This window comes from Auxenochlorella protothecoides (genome assembly GCF_000733215.1).
Source record: "Auxenochlorella protothecoides strain 0710 unplaced genomic scaffold scaffold110, whole genome shotgun sequence".
Classification (NCBI taxonomy): domain Eukaryota; kingdom Viridiplantae; phylum Chlorophyta; class Trebouxiophyceae; order Chlorellales; family Chlorellaceae; genus Auxenochlorella; species Auxenochlorella protothecoides.
The window spans coordinates 82,543-103,315 of record NW_011934381.1 but is presented as its reverse complement, the minus strand read 5'-3'; the positions used below and the strand labels follow the sequence as shown (position 1 = coordinate 103,315).

General features: G+C 62.0%; 6 protein-coding genes across 6 annotated transcripts in view; 2 read left to right on the top strand and 4 right to left on the bottom strand.

Moving 5' to 3' along the window:
- Positions 1-554: 554 nt before the first annotated feature.
- F751_0662 (hypothetical protein) lies at positions 555-1,070 on the bottom strand (the record flags this gene model as incomplete). The annotated part of the gene is made up of 1 exon (XM_011402681.1): positions 555-1,070. One exon carries the CDS (start codon positions 1,068-1,070, stop codon positions 555-557), a length of 516 nt encoding a protein of 171 aa, XP_011400983.1.
- A 358-nt stretch (positions 1,071-1,428) lies between these two features.
- Positions 1,429-2,573, top strand: F751_0661 (GTP-binding protein yptV3; the record flags this gene model as incomplete). Its single annotated transcript, XM_011402680.1, has 5 exons — positions 1,429-1,464; positions 1,545-1,635; positions 1,807-1,908; positions 2,026-2,180; positions 2,349-2,573. The coding sequence occupies 5 exons, from the start codon at positions 1,429-1,431 to the stop codon at positions 2,571-2,573; spliced, it is 609 nt and encodes a 202-aa protein (XP_011400982.1).
- Positions 2,574-2,969: 396 nt separating this feature from the next.
- On the bottom strand, positions 2,970-8,853 carry F751_0660 (Tbc2 translation factor, chloroplastic; the record flags this gene model as incomplete). Its single annotated transcript, XM_011402679.1, has 21 exons — positions 2,970-3,240; positions 3,413-3,512; positions 3,657-3,751; positions 3,880-3,995; positions 4,128-4,254; positions 4,382-4,431; positions 4,773-4,825; positions 4,989-5,046; positions 5,192-5,280; positions 5,468-5,603; positions 5,834-5,926; positions 6,100-6,216; positions 6,377-6,430; positions 6,543-6,598; positions 6,882-6,937; positions 7,137-7,372; positions 7,528-7,633; positions 7,844-7,928; positions 8,047-8,072; positions 8,311-8,464; positions 8,676-8,853. 21 exons carry the CDS (start codon positions 8,851-8,853, stop codon positions 2,970-2,972), a joined length of 2,256 nt encoding a protein of 751 aa, XP_011400981.1.
- Positions 8,854-12,201: 3,348 nt separating this feature from the next.
- Positions 12,202-12,390, top strand: F751_0659 (hypothetical protein; the record flags this gene model as incomplete). The annotated part of the gene is made up of 1 exon (XM_011402678.1): positions 12,202-12,390. The coding sequence occupies one exon, from the start codon at positions 12,202-12,204 to the stop codon at positions 12,388-12,390; it is 189 nt and encodes a 62-aa protein (XP_011400980.1).
- A 1,183-nt stretch (positions 12,391-13,573) lies between these two features.
- F751_0658 (DnaJ-like protein subfamily B member 4) lies at positions 13,574-19,842 on the bottom strand (the record flags this gene model as incomplete). The annotated part of the gene is made up of 13 exons (XM_011402677.1): positions 13,574-14,148; positions 14,284-14,703; positions 14,834-14,958; positions 15,194-15,450; positions 15,613-15,711; positions 15,893-15,986; positions 16,165-16,241; positions 16,354-16,441; positions 16,563-16,627; positions 17,805-18,188; positions 18,495-19,061; positions 19,315-19,704; positions 19,801-19,842. 13 exons carry the CDS (start codon positions 19,840-19,842, stop codon positions 13,574-13,576), a joined length of 3,183 nt encoding a protein of 1,060 aa, XP_011400979.1.
- Positions 19,843-20,500: 658 nt separating this feature from the next.
- Positions 20,501-20,773, bottom strand: part of F751_0657 (Ferric-chelate reductase 1) — a gene marked incomplete at both ends in the record, with an annotated part of 6,105 nt that continues 5,832 nt past the window's right edge. Inside the window, one exon of the mRNA XM_011402676.1 lies at positions 20,501-20,735. Within this exon, the coding sequence (XP_011400978.1) occupies positions 20,501-20,735 (235 nt within the window). The remainder of the gene's footprint in view (positions 20,736-20,773) is intronic.

The following is a 20,773-nucleotide window of genomic DNA, read 5'->3' as shown; positions in this document are numbered from 1 at the left end:
GCCATGGGTTGACATGGCCAGTTGACGTGGATCAGCAGATTAGGCGTAAGATGACCATCGTCAACCTCTGTGTCACTGCAGCACCCACTACATCAACCCAGCAACCCTCCCCAGAGCACCTTGAGGTGTGCCGCCGTCATTCCCAGCAGGAGCCTGCCGTCCACAGCATGATGCACGAAGCGTTTACGGTACTGGCCCAGCCCTATGCTCTCCAGCCAGGTACAAGCGTCCTGTATGCTCCAGCTGGCTACATTGCGGCCGGGCTTGCCATCCCTACTTCCATCTCTGGGTGTCGAGTCCCGAATGACCCTGAATTGTGTTAAGCATGTGGGCTGAAGGCTTAGATGCGCTCAGACCTTGCAATGACATGTCCATGGGCATTGCCCTGTACCAGTATGTGGGCCTCGCATATTCAGTAAAGGCGCATTCTAGTAGGTATGAAATTCTTCCTGGTCATGTCTCAGCAGATCCAGCACGGCACACACAGCCCCAAGGCACATTCCGAGGGGGCATGTGGAATAACCTCCTGAGTGTCCTGCCCCGAGTCCTGAAAATCATGCCACTTGCCTGCGGCACAGGGTCTCTGCGGGTGGAGCTGCCTCCGCAGACCCTCTGCAGCGCACAGCTTTTACGCGCTGTATGCACACTGGAGGGCAGCTTCCCCTGTCCCGTTCTTGTGGCCAGTGCGACCGTGTATGTGGCGAGGGCAGACCAGGCGGCAGGCCTCCTCCACCAGCATCGGTATTGCCCACGCAAGATGGCCCTTTCCATGATCTACTGGAGGCCTTGCAGGCCACCTCCGCCTCCACCTCCTTGGAGGTGCTGGGGAGCTCCAGGTGAGGACTGGCCTCCCTCCAGGCGGGAATCGTACCCCTCTGGCTCCCACTGGCGGCCCTGTGAATCAGCACAGACCCAGCGGCGTCAGCAGAGCTGGTGGGCGATGTGGGCGCCAGGTCTTGAGACGAGGAGCCCCGGGGCATGTGAAGGCGGAGGGGAGGCACCCCAGGCCGTTGAAAGGGCTTGAGGCGGGTTCCATCAAACAGAGGGGTGTCGTCCTCGAGATCCAGCATGCCCTCACAAGGGGTTCCGGCTGGACATGTGAGACACACTGACTTCCGCCACTCGACTTCAGGGATCGCAGATCAGAGCATAGGATGTATGTGATGACGTGATACATAACGCAGATGTCCAGCCAACGCATGTTGCGTGTTTGGAGTCCAGGCAGAAGGAATTTGATTCTCCGGGACGACCCACCCACGTGGTCAGGACCAAGGCGAGGCCATTGGCATGACTTCCGGGTCACTGCTGAACTCAGACGACGATGTAAGAGACCCAGAGAGCGGAGAATAAATATTATCTTGTCTTCGCCACAATAAACCTTGCAAGGAACTGCCGTGTGCGCCAACCGACCCGCGTGAAGTTCCCGGGATGCTGTCGGAGGAGGAGCCTACCCACTCTTTCAAGGTTCGCTCTCCGCGAACTTAGCGATACACTAGGCTTGGAGTTGTGCTATTCTTTTTAATCGCTCCACTTCTTCCCAACAGATACTCCTCGTGGGCGACAGCAGCGTGGGCAAGTCCTCCTTACTGGTTCGTTTCACCACTGGTGGTTTTGAGGAGCTCGTCCCCACTATTGGTGAGCATGGTTTCGGACCCAAGGACATGGGAGCGATGCAGCGTTTGGCTGCTCTGCACTGGCATCTCCTCCAGGGCGATGTCCTGCATCGGTTGGCACCCGCTCCACTCACCTAGCCATGCCCTTCCTCCTGAGCCCCCAGCTCCCTAAAAAACTCTCATCGACTGGCAGGTGTGGACTTCAAGGCAAAGGTTGTGGAATTGAATGGAGAGAAGATCAAGCTGTCCATCTGGGACACGGCCGGCCAAGAACGTTTCAGGACGCTGACCAGCTGTGCGTCCTTCCTGGCCGGGCTGAGGGGACGGGTATTGCCTTTGCCATTCGTTGCCCCTGCTGTGCATCATGTTGCAAGCCTATCCCCATCCCCCTCGTCCCCTGCTGCTGCTGCAGCATACTACAGGGGCGCCCAGGGAATCATCTTGGTGTACGATGTGACTCGAAGGGAGACATTTGAGAGTCTTGAGGAGGTCTGGCTGCGGGAGGTCGACATGTATGCCACGGTGGAGGATGCGGTGAAGATGGTGGTCGCCAACAAGACGGACTTGGTGGGTTGTTGGGTGGGGAGCCGGGTGCTTGTGTATTTTAATGTTGGTCCAGGGGCTTTGTGCGGTGTGTATGGCTGCTCATGGTGCAACCAGCCCCATTGACTCTCCAAACTGACACGAGCACCCCCCTGAGCCCTGGGACCCGCTTGCTTGCATGTGCCCTTGCAGGAGGAAGAGCGCCAGGTCAGCAGAAAGGACGGCATTAACTTTGCACGGAAGCACGGCGCGCTCTTGGTGGAGACCAGTGCCAAGGGCAACATCGCAGTGGATCAGGCATTCGAGGAGTTGGTGCTGAAGATCTTGGAGACGCCAACCCTGCTCGCAGGGACGAGTTCCAACTTTGGGCTGAAGCCCAAGGCCGCCCAGCAGCAGCGGGCGTCCAGCTGTTGCTAGATTGCCTGGCCATCGCTGGCCGTCTTGAACATGAGGTGCCCAGACCCCGGCACAGCAGGCTTGTGTGCATGGGTATGAAGACGAAGCCTTGTTCAAACCAATCTCTGGAGCCTTATTTGTCATCGCTATGAATAAAACTTACCGTCAGTGCCACCGCATGCCACAGTACTGCAATTGCAGACGCAAGAAGAATACGAAACCAATGTGGAAGGGCAAGGTGGCAAGCAGGGTCCGCCCCGTGACGGGGATCGCAAGGTAACATGGTCATTGCAACATGAGGAAGGGTATCTTGCAATCTGAATCGAATGCCGTGGTAGTGGCAGACGACTGCAACTTGGGTCCCCACTGGGCAGCCTCATCAACATGTTCCAGAGAGGACTCGCGGGTGGAAAAACCTTAAGAAGTCCCTTCAGCCTCCCGGGGCTGCCTGCCTGCCTCCTGCTGCTCTGGTGCGCTCCCCGCCGCCTGTGGCTCCAGGCCAGGGCAGCCCGCCTTCTGCTCCGGCTCTGTGGTCCTGCCCTGATCGGGGCCCCGTGGTATGGGCTCCGCCCGCACCTCCGCCAGCAAGCGCCGCAGCAGCGCCCTCCGGTCCTCATCCTCGGCGCCGGCCCAGTGGTAGAACGGCACCGACACCACCCGCCAGCCGCGGGCGTGGAGCAGCGTGCGCCTGCGTGGGGAGAACATGAGAGTACGCTCAGGGTGGCAGGAGAGAGCAGCACAAGGGTGACGCCTTGGTGCGCTGGGGCCATGGCTGCCAGCCCCTCCTGCTATCACAGTGTGCACCGGGTGGCAGCCACCAGTCATAGTCGAGCCCCGGTGCCAGGCTCACGGCCCCTCACCTCCAATACATGTCCGCCAGGGGTTGCAGCGTGTTTGCCGTGAAGTGATGGGGTCCGTCGGCCTCCAGTGCAATCTTCTCATCCGACAGCGCGATATCGACTGAAGGTGATCATGTGAGGGGGCACGTGGGGGGGGAGGCAGTGAGGGCGCCGGGCTGTCCGCTGGCGGTGCATCTGAGGACAGGGAACCCTTGTGGTAAAACTACGGCACATTCATTCGTGCTGCTCCCCAACCCCAGCGCACCAGAGAAGAGGCGGTCTTCTGTGAGATGCTCAAACTCGTGATTGATGCCCATGCTGGACAGCATGCGGGACACCTCGCTGTGGAACTCCGATATGCTGTGGATGGAGGAGGGGGAGGGGGGGGGGGGGGGTGGGCGATCAGCACTGTCCAAAGCCTGCCGATGCAGAACACCAGCCACCACAGCAAGATCACGCCTATTCCACCACCCCTGCTGAGTACGCACGTGACATTCTTGGTGTTGCTGAGCCAAGACTTGCGGCCGCCCATTCGGAGCTCGTCTGGGATGTCCCATTTCCCATCCGGCTTGGTGACTTGCATGAGCATCAGGGCTTGGAACACCTGCAGTCCAAACAGGCGAGGACAGGGCCGGCGCGGCCGCTCAGGACAGGTATGGCTGTCTGTCCGCGTCGCAGGCTCGCTCAGCTGCGTGCACACACCACGCACCCCTTCCCCACCCCCCTGGCCCCGCACCTGGGACAGCGCCTCGTCTGGGATCTCAGAGGTGGGCATGCCCAAGACATCGGGCCGCAGGGCCTCGATGAACAGGTCCCATGCCTCCTCATCCAACGCCTCCAGCACGGCCAAGGACCAGGTCATGCTGCGAGTGAGGAGGGCAAAGGAAGGGATGAATGCATGCAGCAAGGGTTTGATGAACGGGGAAAGAATGATCCAGAACTTGTTTGGGACAGGGCGGGATGAAGCCATTTCTGAGAGCCCCGTCCTACTTGGAAATCTGCTGCAGGTTGAAGGTGTCGGTCTGGAGCCGGTGCTTCACCTCTGCAGGGTGGGTTGGGGCGGAGCCACTGGGTGTCAGGCACGGCTGCAATGTTTGAAAGTGCAAGCTCAGCAGATGGCGACTTTAGCGGGCAGCCACCTGGAAGAAAGCCTCGCTGGACACACCACAACACCCGTGTACCTTGGGTCATGACGGTCTGGAAGGCTGGCACCGTGAATTTGAGGGTTGCATATGCCCACAGCAAACTGTTGTGGGGGTGTGGATTCAAAATTCAGAGGCTGGACTGTACTTGTCAGGTGGCAATTTCTGCTTTGGTCAACGGACATCCTCAACCATTCCACCAAGCACCCACACAAGCACATCAGATGCTCCACAACCACCCACTTGGATAGATGCTGCAAGCTGAGATCTTGCTTGATCTCGATGGAGCGCTCTGTTCCGGGGGCAGGTGAGGAGGAGCACGTGATCTTGGGTGTAGCATGACACTCCCTCATGCTGGGAGGCAGGCCAGGTACCGCAGGGCATAAACCACCCTGCGTGCTGATTGTCAATGGCAAGTGTAGCCCAGCCTGACATACACGGTGCCCGCCACTCACGTGCAATTGCTCGCATGAGGTCATCATCCTGGTAGGTGCACTTGGCAAATGACCATGCCTGCACGAGCAGGCAATGCTTGGGTTGAAGACATTCTGTTTAATCAGGGAGGAAGCTGCACCACTCCCACCTCACAGTCATAGTTTGAACAGGGCAAGCATACACAAGCAGCTGGTGACGATTCCCGCGCAAACACCCGTCTCACCAGGTTGCTCAGGTTCTGAGAGGTGTACTCCTGGATGCGAGCAGTAGACTCGGTAGCAACTTTGGCCATGAGGGGAGCACAGTAGGCGCCTGGGAGCAGGGAGGTGTGGATGGAGCAAAGGGTGGAGGGAAAGTACACATTTATCCCATCAGTATTTGTTGCATGGCCTCTGACCCAACGCACTTGCATTTTATTGTGGAGATCCCAGGGGTGAGCCTGATGTCTTCCATGAATGAGCACTCTTCTCAAAACCCACTGCCGCACCCCAAACCTCACCAAGCTTGGCAAAGCCCCACACAGTGTTTGCCATCTCCTGGCCAGAGCAGCTCTCCACACGCATGGACTGGGCCAGGCCCAGAGTTTCCATGACCTTCCTGCCGGGATCGTAGCCCAGGGTCGCAATGGCCCAGATCTGGCATGTGAGTTGGTCGGCAGTGACTTGACAGGTGGAATGTGGGGACCATACTAGGTAGGAGCAGGGCCGATTGAGGCCTCGGCATGCGGTGGATCACCCAGACGCCCACCCCTCGAGCTCTGCACATCCACGCAGGTGGCAGACATGCCCTAAAGGTACAGATGCGTTCTCCAATTCCCCGTAAAGTGCATGGAACCATCTGTCGTCGTGCGACCCACCCCTCGCACCGTGTTTGACAGGTGCTGACGCGAGTAGGTTGTCGCCAGCTTGGCATCGGTCAGGCGGCGGTATGTCTCCCGACACAGCTCCACCGTCATCGGCTGTCATGGTGGAAGGAGGAGGAGGGGTAGATATTGAGGTAGGACTCCCCCATCATACATTGTGCCTGGCAAGGCTTTCCCACTGTCCTGATTTCCTGGATTCCGGTCGGCCCCTCCCAGGCAGTGCGCCACAGCCTCCCTGCGCTGGTGCCAAGCAAGGTCATCCCACTCACCTTGTGCAGCTCTTTGACGGGCTCAAAGTTGTAGAGGGTTGCCAGGGCCCACACAGTGTTGGAGAGGTTTTGCGGGGAGAACTCCTCCAGCTGCCGCAGGACCTGGGGCGACAGCGCCTGTGATCAACGAGGGGGAGGCTGGTGATGAGGGGTCAAATATGCTTGGGCTGGAGGCTACCACCGTCTTCCATGGCCAGATGCTCATAATTCTCCAGCTCCCACAGCCCTGAGATCAGGCTGTTGAGGTGGAGCATAAAACCCACACCAAAGGCGTCACCTGGATGAAGGCAGGGTCGGGACACACCCCCAGCGCAGCAAAGGACCACAGGATCTGGAAGGGGGATGGAAGGATCGAAGTGAGCCCTTCGCATGCAATCCGACCGGAGGGTGTCCTCCCAAGTCCAAACCTTTTGCAAATCCTCCATTTCAACACCAGAACTCACATTGGCCATAGTCTGGGGCTGCAGCGTGTGAATGATGCGCAGCGCATGCAGAGTGCCTGCACAGGAACGTGTGTGTGGATGTCGGTGGCTCCAAGGCGAGTGAGTGGTGAGAGGATGCCGCCATGGGAACCTGATGTGACAGACGTCCTTCCAACCTGGCACTCCACATTGTGGACAGAAACTCTGAACCATTCTGTTAAGCCGGTGGCAATGGTTATGCCCTTCCTTGGGTTCCACTGATATGCGGCACCACGGCAAGGTGGTTTCTCAACTACCCATTCTCCACCCATGCAAGGTCTGGCGGGGATTGATGGGCGGCATGGACAAAGGTGGACTTACCCAGGTCAAACAGCTCCTTGTGGTACGTCTCCAGCTTTGCAAACGCCCAGAGCGTGCTGCACAATGAGGGTTTGATTAGGGAGGGTCCCACCAATGCCTGATGGAATGTCTTTGTGGAGATACACCTCCACAATCCCCCTCTGCTGCTCGTGATATCTATTTAAGACATGCAGCGGCAGGGCTCAGCATCCTGAATATGTCATGGTTGCCTAGCTGTGCCACAAACCTCTTCAACCCCCCCTCCTCATTGCTCACTTGGACAGGTTCTGGGGTGAGAACTCGGGCAGGCGATGGATGGCAGCCCCCGCGATGTCAGTGAGGAGGTCAGGCCCGGGGTTGATGCCCAGGTTTGCAAACGCCCAGATGGTGTTGGCCAGGTTCTGGCAGTTGAACTCCCATATGTGCTTCCGGACCTCCGCACCGATGGCCTCCAGCAGCTGGTGGTCCTCGATCTCCAGCTTGCTCAGCGCCCAGAGGGAGTTGGACATGGCCTGTTTTGGGAAGGAGGGGGCTCCGCTCGGTGACATGATGATGAAAATTCACAAAAAGATGACGTTGGACGGAGGGACAGCAGCTGGGGACCCGCTCCTCTGCAGCTTCACTCATAACCCTAGGTACCCTGAGCGTATCCATTCGCAGGTCTCACCTGGGGAGAGAACGTGGAGATCTTGGTCGCGGTTTCCTTGGCCAAGGCCGTCACCACCTCTGGGCCTGGGTTGTACTCCAGCTTGGCATATGACAGCAGTGTGTTGCTGCAGGGCAGGTGAAGATGGAGCGATGGATGCGGTGAGCGGGATCATGGTGGAGGGTCATTGCCAGGGGCAAACGCAGGTGGGCATTTTCTTGTTGGACAGTCAACAGGGCCCTCCTCCGTCTTGTATCATCATGTGTCTTGCCCCTCTCGGCTCCAACCACGCCGCCTGGGCCCCGATAAATACCTGCACGGACATTTAAAAACACACCTTATGTTCTGGGCCGTGAACTCTGGGAGCTTGGCCAGCACCGTCTCGGTCAGGGCGGCCAACACAGCATTGCCAGGGTGATACCCTGTGGCATGGCGGCGCATGGGTCAGGGGTGGGGTGAGGAGAACGAGGGGCCGACAGTATGAAGAGCATGTGTGAGTATGTGCAACTGAAGTTGGGCAGTCAGACCCCTGCTCTCTACCTAGGGTTGCAAACGCCCACAGGGAGCTGTGGATGGGAAGCGAAGGTGGGAGGTTGGTGCTGGCGCACAGTTCGAGAGCCAGGACGGTGAACTGTAAAGTATCGCGTCTCCCAGGTCTCCATCCTGCATGTGACACACCCATTCCAAAGACCCCCTGGAGGCACCGCATCCACCGCCCCCATTCCAAAGACCCCCTGGAGGCACCGCATCCACCGCCCCACAGCAGACCAAGACCCCCCCCCCCCCCACCCCTGGAGGTCTCACTTGGCCGTGTTCTGGGAGTTCCCGTCCCCCGCTTTCTTCGAGTTCTCCTCCGCATACGCCTGCATGAACTCCTCGCCTGGGTGGTGGTTCATCTTGGCCAGGGACCACAGCGTGTTGGAGATGTTGCGGCAGGAGCTCTCCGTCTTGCGTTGCACTGCAGTATGGCGGGCGCACAGGGGGCGGCGTCACCCCCGTGTGTATCCATTGCGCGACGCGAGTGTGCGGGGCTCAACCTCGTAGGTCAGCACCGTCAGCCACATGCCAGACCACGCCTCCACTCCAAGCCCGACCTGCCCGGCCAGCGATCTCAGGGCCCAGCCCCTGCGGCCTTTCCCCCCTTCCCTTCCCAGCCCCGCCCCGCGCACGCATGAGGGCCTTGAGCTTGTGGAAGGCCGGCGAGGTGACGATCTGGGAGTGCAGGTTGGGGGCGCCGCGCATGTTTGCCAGCTTGTGCATGGCCGTGGCCAGGCAGATGGTGTCGAAGCGGTCCGACTTGGTCTGCACGATGTCCAGGATGGCGCCGGCGTCTCGCGCGCCCGTCATGCGCTTGTTGATCTCGATGGCCGCCATGGCTGCCGGGTCCAGCGTCCGCCGGGGACCGCCGCCGCCGCCCCGGCCCCCGCCGCCCCCGCTCCGACCTCCTCCGCGCCCCTGGCCGGGGGGCTGGAGCCCCGTCGACTGGCCGCGCGGGGGGTGGCCGGGGTACGAAGGGGCCTGCCCCTGTGCGTACCCCTGCGACTGGGGCTGGTCCAGGAAGTGGGGGGCGGGCGGACCGAACTGGCCCGGCGGGAAGGGGGGCATGTGGTGGTGGGGGGGGGGGGGAGGGAGGGGGAGGAAGAAGGGGAGGGGGGGATGAGGGTGCGGGTAGTAGGCCATGGGCTGGTGGTACTGCGGGGGCCCGGGCATGCCGCCAATGGGGCCGCCCGCGCCGGGGCCAGACAGGTATGCGCCGGCGTGCGGCGCAGGCTGAGTGGGCGTCCCCGGGGGGGGCACGGCGGAGTGTGTGCCTGGATTGGGTGTGTGTTGGTGTTTGTTCAGGCCACGGATTGGGCGCTAGGGAAGCCGGGCATGGGGGAATGGCACAAGGTCGGGAAACCGATGGCAGCAGGGCGACCTGCTTTGATGGGCTACAGCATATTGACAACATGCTGATAGAGGCGTCTCCGCACCCAGAAGCCTTCGAGCCCACACACACTGACCGCCGTAGGATGGTCCTGGTTGAGCCAGTGCCCCACCAGAGTGTGGGGGCCCCCACCCGTGCTGCTGGAAGGGGGGGCGGGCAGCCTGGTAGGTGGCCTGGAGGGTCGCCGGGGACCAGACCCAGGTGCCCTGGCCACCATCAGGGTTGGCAACCTCCGCATGCCAGACCCATTGGCCATCACCTGCAAGGGGCAGGGAACCCGTGAGTGTGAGGCTAGAATGGATGGTATTGGAAAGCTAGCACACTGACGTACGGCTTGGGACAGGGACGCCGAGGCAGTGGCGAGGAGCAGGGCTGGCCATCCAGATGAACCCGTCCTCAAGTGCAAACAGCATGACAACAAGAAAGCTGCCCTACTTTGGGAACCCTGGGTCAGCCCAGGCTGTGGCGGACCCTGGAAAGCCTGGGAGTCACCGCTGGGAGCCACGGGGATGTTCCTGTGTGGTGGTGGGATCAGAAGCTTGGGACCTGGAGGTGCAATGGCGCGTGGAGTTGCAGAGGAGGTCATGGACGGCGCGATCCCTGAGCAAGGCTGCAAGTGTGTTCGACCCCAAACCTGCAATGCCCCGCACCCGCTCAGATCCAAGCGTTGCCGTTTCTGTTGCCCATCTGGGCCCATCGCAGGACCAGCAGACGCATAGTAGGCATTATGCATCGTCCTCCGCTTCTGCCCTGCATCGATTTTATTTGTTGCAGGGACGGGCTGATGGAAAGACAACCGGGTGCTAGGGTACACAAACGGACGATCCAGGCCAGTCATGCAGCCGCGTGCCTCAGACACTGACAGTGAGGAGATTGCAGATGGTCACCCCATGGCTCCATCCGGGCTTGCAGGCTCACCCTCTCAAGCGCGTCACGAAGGTCTGGGCAATGTACCCTCGGGGCTACGCAGCAGTGGCGCCGTTACAGGGAGTGGTCGACAGGAAATGATCGGCTTCGTGGTCCAGGCAGAGGTGGGCTGGGATTGGGCGGTAGGGGCAGGGTGCTGTCTCAGTCGACACGCCCATGATACCCGACGAGCCAGGCAACCCTCCTTTCAATAACTCATAAATAGGTATATAATGCACGTAATGGGCTGTGGAGGAGCTCGGCGACACCAAACCAGGCTAGACATGGTCGATCGAACTCCGACGCTGCAGGTGCTCGCACCTGTGCAACTGGAATGGACTAGGGCGGCTGTAGACAAGCCCCAAACGCGCCAGGCCGAGTGTAATGAACAGAAGGGTGTAGAGAACGTGAATAGAGGGCACTGATCGCATGCGTGGGATCCAACCTGTCGCGTGACGAGGTCGGCTTCCCAAGGATCCCATTCCTCAGCCTTTCTTTTCAAAAATGAGGCCTCCGACAGAGGAGGCCCCTCTGTATGATCACTCTCCATCAAGAATAGGGTAGCGGTAAACTTCGTATGATGTCCGGATAGCTTCGAATTCCAGCGCATGTTAGGTGCACGGGAGGTCCCTGTGCTGATACGGCGCCAATGCGCAGAATATGACGCAGCAAGTCATGGTGCAGCTGCTTGTCTTGCCCATATAGAGTGACATTTGGCACACCAAGGCACTATAGACAGCCCTGTCTTTCAGAAAGAATTAACGGAAGCTTGCAATTCTTGTACAATGTCGGATCATGAAGGTACCCAGCATATTGACGTGAATGTTAGATCCCATCCAGCATCCTGCCCAGGACCCTCAAGCAGGCTAGGATTGCAGATGCTGCCTAATCATGTGTCATTGGCTGATAATATGTTGTGGCAAGTGTGTGGGCAAATATTAGAATGTGCCAGGCGGGTCCTGTTCAACCACAACAAAACAACAGAGTTCGAGATTCGACCCCGGAAGGCCCTTCTTGAAGAAGGTGCGTTTTCAAGCTCTTGTTCCCAAACGGCCGTTCAGCACATCCCATTTCGTCCTGTTCAGCACTCGTGTATCCAAGAGATAAACTACCGAGCGCTCGCTCCTTTCTGGTCTACCGTGAATGTCCTTGGCCAGAAAGTTGAGAGGGATGGACGCGCCCTCCGGGACGCAGGCCTCCGTGCCTCGCAAGCCCCGGCGGAAACGCGGTAGTAATAAAAACGGTAAGCAAGCCTCTTACCGTGCAGGCTTGAACCTACAGCCTCGAAATGCGCAGTACAAGCGAACGTCTCAACAGCCTCCGCAACAGGGCTCTCAGCAGCTCGGCTTCTTCGGGAGCGTGCCCTCCCTGCAAGATCTGCGGCGTGAGAACCGACGCAACACCCGTCGACACTACCGAGCACATGGTAGGCAGGGGGACAGCACCGTGTGGTGGCCCTGTTATGTTCCCTTTACCCTGGCTCATTCCCTCGGTTCGGGGACACTCCCAGGCAACTCTCGAGGCCAGGCCCTCCTACCCAGCGGAGGAAATGCTGTTCCCCTGCCAGCACCCCTAAGTGTGCCGCCGGCGCCCTTCAACTCCACCCGCCAAGCTCTAGCATGTAGGCCTTGTGGTGTGGATTATTCTGCAGAATGAGACGGATCACATGTGGGCTTGCCTGCTGCCTGCATGTGCTTGTGATGATCAGATATACTGCACCCTTTTGTCGTCACTTATACCTCTCCCATCTCTCCCATTTGTAGCAACTTTGAATCCCTTGGCAACACCAGCCCTGGAGCCCTTCAAGGGGGGCGGCCATGGCACCATGTTCGATGCCTCCGGCGTGAATTTTTACGGAAGCAATGAGGGCCTGGTCCTCCCCATGGATGTCTTCCCCACCAGCTCTGGCTCCTCTTCCGACGACAGCGAGGTGGCAGGTGCTAGGCATGACTGCGTCTCCACCCACTCTCCGGGTCCTTCGGGCCAACACAGCATTCACCTGCCAGGTGCGGGCCACGAGGCACCTCCGCCTGAGCGTGAGGCATACATAGATCGCCTTGAGGACGAGAATCTAAGGTAATTTATTTGGAATGGGAGTGTGTGGGTTTGCTTATGTTTTTGATGGACCTTCTTGTGTTCTTTGGAGATTGAAGTGAGGTTGGGTATGTGGAGGTCTAGGATGTCTACTTTGTTTGGGGGAATGCACCCACAGCAAGGTTTGGAGGCATGCCTTCTGGTCATGGAGTAACCTCACATGAATTCACAGCAAGCTTGAACCTGTGTGCAGGCTGAAGGAGCGATTGGAGCTGATGGCCCAGGAGCTGGAAGAGCTGCGCCGTGCGGCTGGCGGCGGCAAATCAGCGGGCGATTCTATGGCGAGCCCCAGCCAGTCTGGGGCCAGTCATGACAACGAGAGCGATGCTGGCGAGGTGACAGGGCACTCCAAGTCTGTCGGTGTTCCCGTGTCGGCAGGAGGCGCGCCGACTTCCAATGAAGAGGGTGCAATCACGGAACCGATTTCAAGTAACAGCAAGGTCGATTGATTGCTCGAAGTCTTTCCTTGTGGCTTGTCTTCCTGGCTCGCCAACCCCTGCAGTTTTCCGTGATGGGGTGTGGTTGTGGCTCCCTACTTGTCGCCTCCCCGAGGTGGAGCATGGAGCGCCTGCATGGCAGCCTGCGTCTTCCCCTAGGTCCTCGTGTTGGTGAGCAGACCCAGAGTTGGCAGTGGATCGTCCGGGGAGTTTTGCATCCTGGTGTTCCTGGCCTCATGCAACGCTCCTCAGACATTTGACCTAATCATGTCCTCAGTGAACAGCGTGGCCAGGCCTGATCTGATGCGGGTGAGCTCAGTAGGCGGCAGCGGGGCCGAGCCCTCTATGTGTACTCTTGCCCTGTAATCACAGCTATGCAGCTCTATGACTCTCTTTCTCTGAGCATGCCATTTGCTGCACTGTAATGTATTTGGCCCTTGCCTCGGGTTTTGAAGGGGGTTGAAGCCAGGGGGAGGGACCTGTCACGAATGCTTGCGTGCTGTGAAGAGCCAAGGGTATGGTCAGTTGCCCAGGAGGCTAGCTGGGGGTGGGAGACGTACCTTGACAGGTCGGGAGCAGCACACCTATGCAGGACGAGAGGAGCGTCATGCCGTCGAGCCATGCACTGCAAGGTCACGACCTTGTCATCAGGGTCATAATCGGGCTCCACCGGCGCGCGGAGCCACGCTCTCAGTAGGCCCGCTCAGGCTGCCCCCGGCTCCAGAGCGAGGAGAAACCCCCGGTCCTCGTCCGCTTCAAAGCCCTGCGGCTCCCCCGGTCCCGCCTCCCAGCTGGCCGCCGCCACCAGGGCGTCGGTGCCAGGGGCCACGATCGCGTGCGCTTCGCCCGTGAGCGCATCGACGCGGTATCCCGCCCCCGCCGCCACGCCCACGCAGGGCACCGCCGAGCGCTGCGCCTCTCGGTGCAGGCCGCGCCAGCCGCCGTCCGCCTCGCCCGCGCATGCGCAGTACCAGGGCAGTACTCCGGCGGAGTGCAGGAGCGGTAGGGCTCCGCCCATGCCGGCCACCGCCGCGCCCCTGGCCAGCAGCGGCGCCAGCAGGGTCCGCAGGAGGAGGGGTGGGGGAGGTGTAAAGGGGGTTGAGGCGCGTGCACCGCTGGGCGAGGCTGACAGGTCTGGAGCTGGAACTCTGCCCATCGGGGTCGTCACGCCCATTGCCCCCGCGCCGCCCTCCGAGCCCTCGCCCGACTCAGCGGAGACAAGGACCAGAGCGTCTGCGCTCTCTAGCGCCGCCATTTCCTCATCCAGCAGCTCGACGCCTTGCACAATGCAGAGGTGTGCCCCCGGCCGCAGGACCCGCACGGCCTGGGCCGCGGCGGCCGCGCCGACTGGCAGGCCCCGGCCCCGGCCCAGGTCCCAGAATACTAAGGTCTGGCGTCTGGCAACATCTGCACTGCATGCCCCCTCGCCCTCCCCCTCCCGCAGGTCCTGGGTCAGTGCCTCGTGGGCAAGCTGGGCGGCCAGAAGGCCCCCCAACGCGGCGCCGGAGATGGGATCGCTGGCGCTGCCAAAAAGCAACAGCAGCCCGGGCCTCGCCGCGACGCGCACGCTGCCGGGTCTCAGCCTCAGCGCCGGGTAGCGCAGGCAGGCCCTCAGGTCGCCTGGCGGCGCGCCCCAAGGGTCGTCGTGGTCGAACAGGCCCTGGCCCCGGACGGTGCCCACCCAGGTGCCCCCCGCGCCGCCCGAGGCGAGCAGCTGGGGCAGGATGCGGGCGCATAGCGTGCGCGGCGCGCCAGAGGGGGTGGGAACCTCTACGGCTGCGAAAAACTGGGCGGCGGGGAGCAGGCCGCAAAAGGTCTCCAGGTCCTTGGGGCCTGGGTGTGGGGTGGGCGGCGTGGGAAAGGGTTCAGGGTTTGCAGCACAACCAGCAGAACGGGAGCACCTCATCCGGGATGAAGCAGTGCCCGCCCCTGCCCTGCACTTGAGAGGTCATTCACCCCTCACCTGAGCGCCTGAACCTGGGGTGGGGCTCCGCCGCCAGTGTGACCAGCAAGTCTCCGGGCTGCGTGTCCACCGTCTCGTCGCCCTCGCTCTCAAAGGTCAGGACGTCCCCCTGGTGCGAGCCCTTCCTGTCGCAGGGCAAAGAGATTGAGCGGGGGAGTTCATGGGGAGGGGGGGGTGGGAGCCTGGCCAAGCGTTCTCGGCTGGTGAGTGCGGAGCATGAAACAGTGACATTTCAAGCACCAGACTGCTGCAGGATGAGGAATGTCTTGCCCTGCTCCTGGGTGGCAGGAGGAGACCCAAGTCCCTCTGAACCCCCCCCCCTTTCTTTGTCTCTTGACCCAGCGCCCTGCGAGTCCGCACCTGATGACAAGGTAGAAGCTCCGGGTGGAGCTGTACTCGATGCCGTGGTCGTCCACCCGCCGGCGAGAGAAGGTCACCGTCTTCATGCACCCGGAGTTGAGCTGCTCGAGGGGCAGGGCCACGCTGCGTGCGCTGGGCGCGTGCTTGATGTGCTTGGTGCCCAGCCGCCGCAGGCGCGCCAGCTCAGCGGCCCCGGAGGCCATCATGGCAGCCTCCTCCCGGCTCAGGAGGGGTAGGCCCCGCCCGGGGTTGGCGCCCTGCAGGTGTGAGAAATGTATTTGGGGCATAGGATCAGCTAGTTCCGTAAAGAAGAGTTTAGAATGAGACGAACAGAATCAGATACTTCGATCGGCTGGACTCAGGAGGTACACCTCGATCACATCGCCATAGATATCCATCAGCGGCCCAACAAAACCGACCTGGTAGTCCCTGACTTTGTCATACAGGGCTCGCGAGCGCTCGTCGGAAAGCACCTCGAATGCCTCGGCGGCCTCCCGGAACTTGTCGGCAATGGCGGCCTGTGTGTGAAAGCAGGGTGTCGAGATTGGTCTGACTGCCTTCCCTCCCCACTCGGCAAACTCGCGGCCACTAAGCGGCCAGCGCAAGGAGCGCCACCTGGGTGCCAGCATTCGAATCGATGAGAAGCACAGCTGTCCCTCACACTGCCAATGCATCACCACCTTCCTTTCCAAGCCCCACCTGCTGCTCAGCGTCCTCGGCCTTGTGCTTGTCTGGGTGGTACAGCAGGGCCAGCTTCTTGTAAGCCGCCTTGATCTCCGCCACTGCGGCACAGCTGCATTTAAGGTGCCAAACACAGTGATTGGCTATTTAAAGGAGGTACAAAGGATCACATCTGCATGCACAGAGCAGCTTCAATTCTCCCAGCGTGACTGGACATGACATTCGCGCTGCATGCAGATTCTGTCTGCCACATACACACATCCCGGGTGAGGATGGCGGTCTCAGCTCACCTTTCGATCCCCAGCGTGGCATAGTAATCTCTCTGGGCATCGACCTTCCTCCCGACCGCCTCTACCTCGTCAGCAGCCTGAGTGTGGGGATGGGAGGAGCAGCACTGAACAAGAGCCTGGCTTGAGAGCGCTCACATGCCCCCCACCCTCCCAAACCCACAGACTACCCCTGTACATCCTTCCCCTCACCCTGGCTGGAATGCTTTCTGAGGCGCCAGGTTTGTAGTTGGCACCTTCCCGTTTTGCACGCTCTGCTTCCCTCTTGGCAGCCAGCAACCTACGTTATGAACGGCGTGGATTTGGGACTTGTTATGAGTAGATTGGGTAGCATGGAGTACACCCGTAGCAAGCGAATAAACTCACAGTCTAATGCTGACAACCCCAGGCATACCACCCACCTTTGCTCTTCAGCCTTGGCCTTCATGTCGGCAAGCATCTTCTGGAACGCCACTGGATCGGTGATCTGGAGGGAGAGGAACGGGAAGAACACATTCAAGATAAAATTACAGAGTGGACCATGTCAAAGGACAGGAGACGATGGAGTTTCTCAGCCTCCATCCCATGGGACACCTTGAGGGGCCCATGCGCCTTGCCGGAGTGCTGCCCATGGGCGTGCTCCGACAAGACAAGGCCTCCTCCTGTATCGGACCTGCATGAGCATGTGAATATATCATGAGGCTCCATTACAAGGATGCTCTCGCATTCTCAAAGCAGGTACGCACCTGGTCGCGGCCAACTCCATTGTGCCTGGTCGCTGTAGGGTGCGAATCCGCTCGCCAGAATTAAAGCTCGCCCTTGGGAAGCACCGTCTCTCCCTGTCACCCCTGTCGATGCTGAAATATTGGTCACATCTTGCTCGCCTCCTCGCTGTGCATGCCCAGGAGAGGACTCCAAGGCAACGAGCGCTGGTGCTGCGCGTGCGACGCTCGGCCTCTGCCACCAACTGCCAGAAATCAGGCCTTGCGGTTGTCCCCAAGCATTGCGCGGCCATTCCCCTGGAATTTATCGCAGACAGGATTACAGTGAAAACACACACACACTCAATTGGGAACCAGGATGGACAAAGCAAGTGAAATAAGGGGGGTGCACAACACCTGTGCAGGCAGAGTGAAGTGCCACCAAGGGCACAGTCATGGCAGGTTCATCTCTCAAGTGGGATTAGTATTGGGGGCAGTCAAGTGTGGGAATCGTGTATTGATGGTGTGTATGGGGCACTGGGCCCATTTAGGAGGGAGGCACGGCAGGTTTGAGGACCCGTGTTATTTGAGGCATGAGCAGGAGAACGAGAGCATATTCCTGGAAAGCGAGAACATGGGGGGGGAGGGGTGCGGTGACCGCTCTGACCCGCCCAGTCCTTGCCGAGGGGTGCCACCAGGAGGTTGCTAAACCTCCGCCTAATCTACGTCTACTGGCATGCTGCGCATCCAAGGGGCGGGTGGGTCGAAGGGGGGCTGGGGATGCCCCCAGCGCATCCCCACCACGCCAGGTCTGTGCCTGCTTGTATGTCAAGTGGGGACGCACGCGAGCGGGGGGGGGCCCTCCGCCGCGTCGCGCACGGTCTCACCCGGGCCCCCCTGGCGCCGCGGCTCGGCCCGGGGGACGCGGTGCCCGCGCCCCGCCCTCACGCTGCGCCCGAGCACGCGCTCGAGCCTGGCGCCGGCGCAGCGCAGGACCGCGCCGCAGGCGCGGGTGTAGTTGTCCGGGTTGTGGAAGCGGGAGATGCTGCCGGCGTGACCGTAGGCCGCCGGGTCCGCCAGCGTGTCCAGCGGATGGGTGTCGTTCATGAAGGCCCACACCGCGTTTGCCAGGGAGTCCGGCCGGGTGCAGGGCTTGGTGCTGGGTGCGGTGGACGAGGGTGCAGGGCCAGCACGGGCGGTCGCCCCCCGCGTACCACCGCCGGGCGCCACGAAGCGGAAGAGGCCGGGCGCGGCCGGCAGGAGCGGGTGGTAGCCCTCGCGCGCCGTGAAACGCAGCTCCGCCGGCGGCTGCAGCACGTACAGGCGCCCCACGTGGCGGTACATGGCCTGGTTGAGTGTTTGAGTGGGGGTGAGGGAGGGTCATCAGGGGCGTGTGGGTGGGGGAGGGGGGCACAGAGATGGATCAGGCTTGGGCAGCGTACAGGCAATGCCGTGGAGAGGAGGGGCCTCGGCGGCGGCGGTGGGCTCGTGTGGGCCGCCGGCGGGCGGTGTTGAGCAGTTGCCGCGCCGCGTCGATGAGCCTCCCCGTGCACCGTTTGCCCGGCCCGCCGACCGACCCTCTCGCCCACATGCTCTTGCCCCATGAGGGCCACAACGCCCACCCCCCTCTGGCCCCCTCCCAGGCGCGCTCACCTGGCGTCCGGCGCCCGGCGCCAGCCCGCCGTGGCCCCGGAAGGCGGCGGAGAGGCGCCGCAGGACCTCGGCCAGGGGCGCGTAGTCGCAGGCAAAGGCACGGGGCACGATGTCGCGGTGCATGGTGACGCCGCGCACGGCGCCCTCGTCCAGGCCCAGCGCGCACAGCAGGCCGTCGTTTGTGCCGTCGTGCAGCACCGCGGGTGCGCCAAAGGTGTAGACCGGCGCCAGGTGGCGCGGCGCCAGCTCGCCGCGCGCCACCAGCATCAGCGACAGCACCACGCCCACGCTGCCGCCCAGCGAGTGCCCCGTGAAGGCGAGGCGGCGTGGCGGCGCGCCGGGCGAGTCTGTCGCCGCTGCCATCACGTGCTCGCGCACGAGGGGTAGGAAGACGGGGTACAGCGCGCACGCCAGCTCGTAGACGCCGCGGTGGACCTGGGTGCCCAGCTCGGCGCCCTCGAAGGGCACGGGGTCAAAGGTCAGGTTCACGCGCCAGTGGTCCAGGGTGTCCGACCCCTGCAGCACGACGTAGCGCACCCCCGTACGCGCGCAGTCGGCCACGTACCACTCCATGGAGGAGGAGGCGGAGGGGGGGGGGGTGCTGGGGTGGCATCTCGCGCTGCGCTGGGGCCACCACGGCGGACCCCGGGCCGGACCGGGGTTCCATGCTGTCACCAGACCCCTGGGGCCTCACAGCACGAGAGCCTAGCCAGGGCACGCTGCGCAAGGAGAATGCCGAGATGTTGTTGGTCAGGGGCCCGGCCGCGGCGGCCGCCGCGGCCGCCGCGGCGGCGCGCGCCGCCGCCAGGCTGGTGCCCACGCGGTCGATGCCGGGGCGGGTGGCCGTGTCGGTTGAACCCGCGGCCCCGCCTGGTGTGGCATCCTCCCCCTCGTGCTCGGCCTCCCGGGGCGCAAGCGCCGCGCAGCGCTGTCGCACCAGCGCCGGCTCAGGGGCCATCGCGTCGGAGTCGCCGGCGGCCGCGAGCGCCTGGCCGCCGGGCGTGGCCAGCGCCGCAGCGCAGGCCGTGGAGGTGGCCACCAGGGTGAGGCCGTGCCTGCGGGCCAGCCAACCCGGCTTCCAGGCCGACAGCCCGTAGCTCAGGGCCGACAGGCTGCTCAGCAGGCGCACGTAGCGCAGCTCCAGCAGGCTTGCGGGCCGCAGCGCGGAGGACAGGTCCGCCTGGGCCCCGCCCACCTGGCTCGTGTCGATCTGGGGGGGGGCGAGGTGCGTTGGCCGGGCTAAGTACACGCCGGGGCGGGGCTCGACCAATCTGTCACCCAGGTTCTGCACGGGTCCCCACCGCACCTGCAACGCCCGCTCCACGGTCTCCTGGGCCAGCTGGTGCATGTCGACGACGTCAGGCAGAGGTTTGGAGCTATTCGGCCACACGCTCTGCAGCAGGTTGCCGGGGAACCCCGGCCGGGGTGCGCGTGCGGCTGCTTGCCGGGGCAGGTGTTCCGCAGGCCTGGCCGGCAGGTGGGTGCGCGGTGCTGGCTTCGTCACAGCCGAGACCTTGACCACACATCTCGAGAATATGGGAGAGACCATGCGACGCGGCCCGGGCCCGACCGGGCCTGATGTCGGAAGTTGGGATACCTTGGTGGGCGACGGCCCCATGTCAGGCGCTGTGCATGGTCGAGGCTGGAGCCGGGAAAACAATCTAGTACAAACACAAACACCCTCCAGGGGACGGGGAGTGAATGTGTGAGCCATCCGCCCGACACCGCGTGGGAAGGCTGGTTTCGCCCCACCCACCAGTGCAGTGCCTTGTTCCGATCAGTCTCGGTGAGGAGCCACGTGTCCTCTGACAGAGTTACAGAACAGTCACGGGTAGGAACATGTCTTCGGGCATTCGGGGGAGTTGTATTCGACAGAGCACAGGATTACGTTGCGTACTGAAACAATGGTTCCAAGGCCGGCGAGTGGGGATTCGGGGTTGTCCCCGCTCCATCGGACATCCTGAAGGGCGTTCGAGGTTGGGCTGACAGCCTCCCCTCCCTTGGCCTCAGACTGCGGCCTTCTGCTTGAGGGGCCCCGTGGAGCTCTCTGACTCCCGCTCGTCCTGCATGGCCAGCGCGTTCTGGGTGGCCAGGAACTGGCCCGAGGCCGAGACCCTCAGCCTGGCACTCTCGCGGCGCAGCTGGACCTCCCGCACCAGGCCCACCAGCAGGATGAGGCCCAGGACGCCCGAGTAGGTGGCGTAGGGCCACACACCTAAGTCGTACACCCTGATGTAGCCACTGCGGGGTCAGAGGAGTTGGTGGGATGGGAAGGGGGG